Source organism: Tupaia chinensis, unplaced genomic scaffold (assembly GCF_000334495.1).
Source record: "Tupaia chinensis unplaced genomic scaffold, TupChi_1.0 Scaffold000532_1, whole genome shotgun sequence".
In the NCBI taxonomy this organism is placed as follows: Eukaryota; Metazoa; Chordata; class Mammalia; order Scandentia; family Tupaiidae; genus Tupaia; species Tupaia belangeri.
In genome coordinates, this window is record NW_006160045.1 from 7,063,373 (window position 1) to 7,069,372 (window position 6,000).

The 6,000-nt window shown below is 33.0% G+C and overlaps 1 protein-coding gene across 8 annotated transcripts in view; it reads left to right on the forward strand.

Annotated features, from left to right (window-relative positions):
- Positions 1–6,000, forward strand: part of CDC42BPA (CDC42 binding protein kinase alpha) — a 280,345-nt gene that overhangs the window by 132,005 nt on the left and 142,340 nt on the right. For all 8 annotated transcript variants that reach the window (XM_014591108.1, XM_027775224.1, XM_027775225.1 and 5 more), the window contains exons 7-9: positions 1,768–1,968; positions 3,604–3,852; positions 5,734–5,813. In XM_014591108.1, coding sequence (XP_014446594.1) covers positions 1,768–1,968; positions 3,604–3,852; positions 5,734–5,813 — 530 coding nt within the window. The remainder of the gene's footprint in view (positions 1–1,767; positions 1,969–3,603; positions 3,853–5,733; positions 5,814–6,000) is intronic.

The following is a 6,000-nucleotide window of genomic DNA, read 5'->3' on the forward strand; positions in this document are numbered from 1 at the left end:
CCATGTTGTTTCACTTATAATATACACTTTAGAGCAGAGGATTTATAAGGCAGTCTCTCTCTTCAAACTCCCCACTTCATGTAAGCTCAGAGTCTTTCCTTTTGCTCACTTGTGTATGTTAAGTTCCAGTACCTAGAAAATGAAAGCCAACAATTTGGCTACTCCCACCTCAGCTCTAATGCTTATCATTTTGTTTTTCTACCATTCTTTGATTACTAGCTCCTAAGAATTTCTCTTCTTTAATTTGTTCTTTTATGTGTTTATTAAACAGTTGTTATATTTTATTTATTTATTTTTTGAGAGGTTTTTGCTATAGGATGTGTGTGCTTTCCAGAAAGACAGAAAGAGACAGAGAGACAGAAAGCGAGAAATCACCCACCAGGGGGGATGGCCATGCCACAATTTCTTTTCCTCCATTCTCCTTCTGGGATCTTGGGCACGCACATGTGCCCAGTGTGAGTTTAAGCCACAGGGTCTGGGACTCGAACCGTGGTTGACTACACAGGAGTCCAGCAACATAGCCATTACGCCAACTGCTTTTCCCTTATCTAGGGTTTTTAAGAGTTTGTAATGGAAGAGTTTTCAAGTTACTTTTTTGTTTTTATTTTTTGTTTGTTTTGTCACCAGGCACCTGTGCTCACTGGAGAGAGATGGAGAGTTAGGGAGAAGCAGAGAGAGAAAACAACCTCCAATGGGTCTTAGTTACACTGGAATCCCTTCTTCATTTTTTCATCTTGTTAAGAGTTTGGAGCATGTAAATATCTCCATTCATTTGGAGTTGGGGCATGTGACCATGTGTGCACACTTAGGTGGCATGTTTTTTAAGCAACTGGTCTGAGATTTCAACTACAGTCAACCATTTGGGATACAACTACCTTAACCACTAAGCCATGGAGTTGGTGCACATTTCCAGATAAATTTATCTCAGTATTGCCAAAGGAAAGTCTATCCTAATTATTAATAAGTATAATTTAGTCTAGAAAATCCAGGATATTAACTATTCTATCTTTAGAATGTTTATTTTCTTAGACGTTTGTTTAAAACAAAAATAGAGCTTAATATTCTTTATCCTATAGAACCTACAACATAGGTACTTAGGATTCCTTTTTTCTTTTAAGCTGCTCACCTTCCAATTTAGATCTAATCTGCTACAATTATAAGGTCAACTTTAGGGCTTTATTATTTGGGCTTTATTTTTTGAAGGATATACTTTTCTCCCTTTCCAACTTTTAAAAAAATTAATACATATCAATAGTTTGCTGTACATTGCTGACATTTACTTTCTTAGGTTTCATTAAAGAGTTTTAATATTCTCCAGGTTACTCATGAGTATTGACTTAAATAAATAAATTTCAAGACTCATTTTTTCCCTTAACCTAATTGTAATATTTTTACAGTTCCATTTTTTAAAAAAAATGTTACAGTTTAAACAGATACATATCAATAATACAAATGTTCTAAACCAAATATTCAGTTTGTTGCTAATAGCTGTAGTGGTTCAAATCATATTGTTTCCTGAATGTAGTCAATTAAGTAACCATTATTATAAAGGTTCTATAGTGTTATGAATCTGGAAAACTATTAATGTGGAGATTGTGTAACATTTAACTTATATACGTAAACACACTGAATTCAGGTAATGATAAAGATGTAATTGTCATGAGATAATTTCTGTTGTGTCTGTAAAGTGTAATTATTTTTAATTTAAGATTATTATTTAGTTTCTTATACATTACAGTAGATTAATACACATATGAACTTCTTCAGGTCCAGTCCTCAGTGGCTGTTGGAACTCCAGATTATATCTCTCCTGAAATCCTTCAAGCCATGGAAGATGGGAAAGGCAGATACGGACCTGAGTGTGACTGGTGGTCTTTGGGGGTCTGTATGTATGAAATGCTCTATGGAGAAACACCATTTTATGCAGAATCTCTGGTGGAGACATATGGAAAAATCATGAATCACAAAGTTAGTGTATTTTTTTTCAAATTAATATGGTAAATAGCACATATAATAAATTAATGTGATATTTTAAGAGAAAGTTTTTCTAAAAGCAATGATAATCATATAACTATACTGGTAGGGGATAGGGCAAATATGAATAATTAAAATGCATAAATTGCACATAAAATAAGTAATTCTAATTTTCCTGTGTTGTATTAGAGATGCTAGAAAGTGAGAGACTGAATAACAAAGGTCATAAGCAGATAATTTATATCTTTACATAATATGAGTATACAAGTAATCATGACTAGACTGCATGTAAAGAAAATTCTCAGCCTTAGTAGTAATAAATGGAACATGCAAATTAAAGTAAAAATGAAATAGTTTGTTTTTCTTGTCAGATTGACAAAGATCAAAGTATTAATACTTTGTACTGTAAATAATACAGTGAAATGAGCAATCTAAAACATTATTGATAGGAATATAAATTGGTATAACCATTTTGTCAGGTTCGAAAGTATACCCCTATAGCCTTAAAAAAAAATGGTTAATACTTCTCAATGAACAACTTTAGTTCAAGGAATATATCCTATGGAAATATTCAGTAGAATAAAAATGTAAATACAAGGATACCCCTTCCAATATTATTATGATCACAATACATTGGAAACAATTCAGATGTACAACAGGAATGAATTAATAAAACTTTAATTCATTTAGTACTAAGTGAACTAGAAATAGGTCATCCATAACAAGAATAGGAAAGGGTTCGATTGATCAGTCTCAGAAGACTGAACAGTCACAGTAACCTATTAGGTTAGGCTATTAAACTCATAAAAGGGAGAGATAATCTATTCTTTTTAATTATTATTTTTAAAAATGCAGTTATGATGACACAATTATGATTAGTTGCCTAACGCACATATAAATCAGTTTCATAGGGTTTATGCTCTTCTACCTGGTTGCAAAGATAATACTCTACTTATGAAGGGCTGAAAGACAGGAAATAGCTACAAGATTATAAATGGCATGTACAACAATTAAGAAAGAAATGATTGGAATATAACATGGTATTTAACAGCTGCATATATTCTGGAGTCAGCCTTAGTTCAAACCCAGTACTGCCATTTAGAAGTTGATAAAATTATGTGAATTCTGTGTCTTTGTTTCCTTCTCTATAAAATTAGCATACTGGTAGTATTTACCTGAGATGATTGTTGTGAGAATTAATGAGTTAAATGAATAAGGCACTTCAGATGGCGTCCAGTACATATTACATTCTTTAAAAATGTTTATTGTTACCTAATTACTAGTATATACCATATGAATATTACTAACCATCTATGCTTTATGTAAAGAGTCAAATTCTACCACTTTTAACCAGTTCCTCTTCATTGTAATAGCAATTTAAGGTATTTTACCATTTAATTTATTCTTTTTTCATGTATGACTAATTCATTTATAGAATTAAAATTTTTTTTAGGAAAATGATCTTTCTCATAACACCTTGTATCTCTCTTAGGGCCAGTACTTTATACCAGAATACATTTATTAGTTATTTTTAAAAGAAAATGTATTTTAAAGAAAATAAATATGTTCATCAACCTATTTTGTAAGTTATATATAATTTACATTATTTTTCAATTATTATCTGTTTAGGAGAGGTTTCAGTTTCCAGCCCAAGTGACTGATGTTTCTGAAAATGCTAAGGATCTTATTCGAAGGCTCATTTGTAGCAGAGAACATCGACTTGGTCAAAATGGAATAGATGACTTTAAGAAACACCCATTTTTCAATGGAATTGATTGGGATAATATTCGGAACTGTGAAGCACCTTATATTCCAGAAGTCAGTAGCCCAACAGATACATCAAATTTTGATGTGGATGATGATTGTTTAAAAAATTCTGTAAGTATGACATTGTGAAGATGTTCAGTCTGTATGTTTGTTTTTTATATGGTTATGAAGTAATTTTTTTACAAGTACCACAAATTTGTTAGGACCACTTTATCATTTGTTATTCAAACAATTACCATGGATTCTAATATATAGTTTATCATAAATCAAGAAATTACAGTTAATTGAGATGAACATGGTTATTCATGACTAAAAACAAAATTAAAATTCAAAAACAATTTGCTTCTTAGATAAGTTATGCCATTAATTTTCCTGAGAAGAGAACAAACTAAATGCTTTAAAAAAAAATGATTGCATGGGTCAGTAGGTGCTATAGTGGTTAAAGTGCTGGACTTCCACTTGGCCAACTGTGGTTAATGCTGGACTGGGGCCTTGAAATTCACACCAGGCATGTGTTCTTGTATGCTCAAAATCCCAAGAGGAGAATGAAGAAGAAAGGATTGCAGTGTGGCTGACCCCCTTGGAGGTGATTTCTCACTTTCTGTGTCTTTATCTCTCTGGCGAGCACATGCACCCTATGGCAAAATCTCTCTGAAGAAAAAAAAACAAAAAACAAAACTCTATCCTGTTCTCTGTGGGTAACATGGGTGACATGAATCTGTAAAACCAGACCCTCCCCTTTCTGCCGTGCATCTGCCATGCTTTCCAGAAGAGTGGAAAGTAGTCTAAGGGTCAGTCTTAGTTAGACTCTCGGTCACAAAGCAAGTATAATTATGTCATAAGTGGTGTCCAAATTAAATACATAGTACATTTGATTCTGTTTGTGGTAGTTAAGTTTTAAAAATTGCCATGAACACTCTATCAGTTGATATTGAACCATTTCTCTGAGGAAATGCAGGATTGGGATCCTATAAGCATCTCTAGTTGCAACATTTTTATCAACTACTCAGTGCATAATTTTGTTTTATGTGAGTATCCATTTAAAGACACCTGATACGGTTGATTCGTTAACATTGAACTTACATCCAACAGTGTTGTAACTCATGCCTCACAAAACTTAGCTAACTATGATAATATGCAGTGTATTTCTAGAGGGAAAATTCATTTTGCATGCTGCTATGATATACAGTGATTGAATATATAAAAACAAATAGAATATATAGTTAACAAACTTAACTAATACATGTTGTTTTTTCCATAAAGGCACATCACAGCGTATTTGCACTTTGAAACAAACACTAGACAGTGCTTTAGTGCTATGCTCTGGGTCCATTTTAAACAGTGAAATCTTCTGCAAAGGCACTAAACTGATGCTGTAAAGGACACTTACTTAAAATATGATAGCTTTAAACAGGAAGGCGGAGCATCTCTTGTCCAGCCTGAACAGTGAATATGAATATAGGGTACTCAAATTTTCCCTGATCTGCACATGTCTGTAAATGATTGCAAAGGAACCACAAATATGGATTTTACATTTACAGATTTTTGTTTCTTGACAAATTAGCAAATACAGAATATATGAATAATGACTGCACTCTCAATATCAGTCAGACTTTTTTTTTTTTTTTTAGGTTTTGCCATAGGGCACATGTACTCACTGGAGAGAGAGAGAGAGAGAGAATGAGAAATCACCTCTTGGGCAGAATGGCCACACCACAGTCCCTTGCCCTCTATTCTCCTCTTGAGATGTGGGAGTGTAGCACACATCTGCTGGCCCCTCAAGTCAGACTTTTAATCATTATTTTCATTTTATGAGAATTTTACAGAGTTCATAGTCTAAATTTTATTATCACTAAACATCTGTACCAAACAGATCAGTGTTTCTAGAGTGAAGGTCACGTATTTCGTATAGGCAGCTAATATGTATAGCCCAACTCTAGGGCCTCTAGGGTCACAGCTATCTGTTTCTTAACAGATTTTTTTCCTCTTTAGGAAACGATGCCCCCACCAACACATACTGCATTTTCTGGTCACCATCTGCCATTTGTTGGTTTTACATATACCAGTAGCTGGTAAGTTTGAAAAGTTAACATTATTTGTACAATTGACCGCAAATTAAAGTGAATTCAGATTTCAAAAAATATATGACAGAGCCTTATGAATTTTTTAAAATTTGTGAAAATAGGTGAAGTCTATTTCTGGTAAAAGTTGGACATTACAAAATGAATAGAATACTCAAAAGTATTAATTCATTCTGGA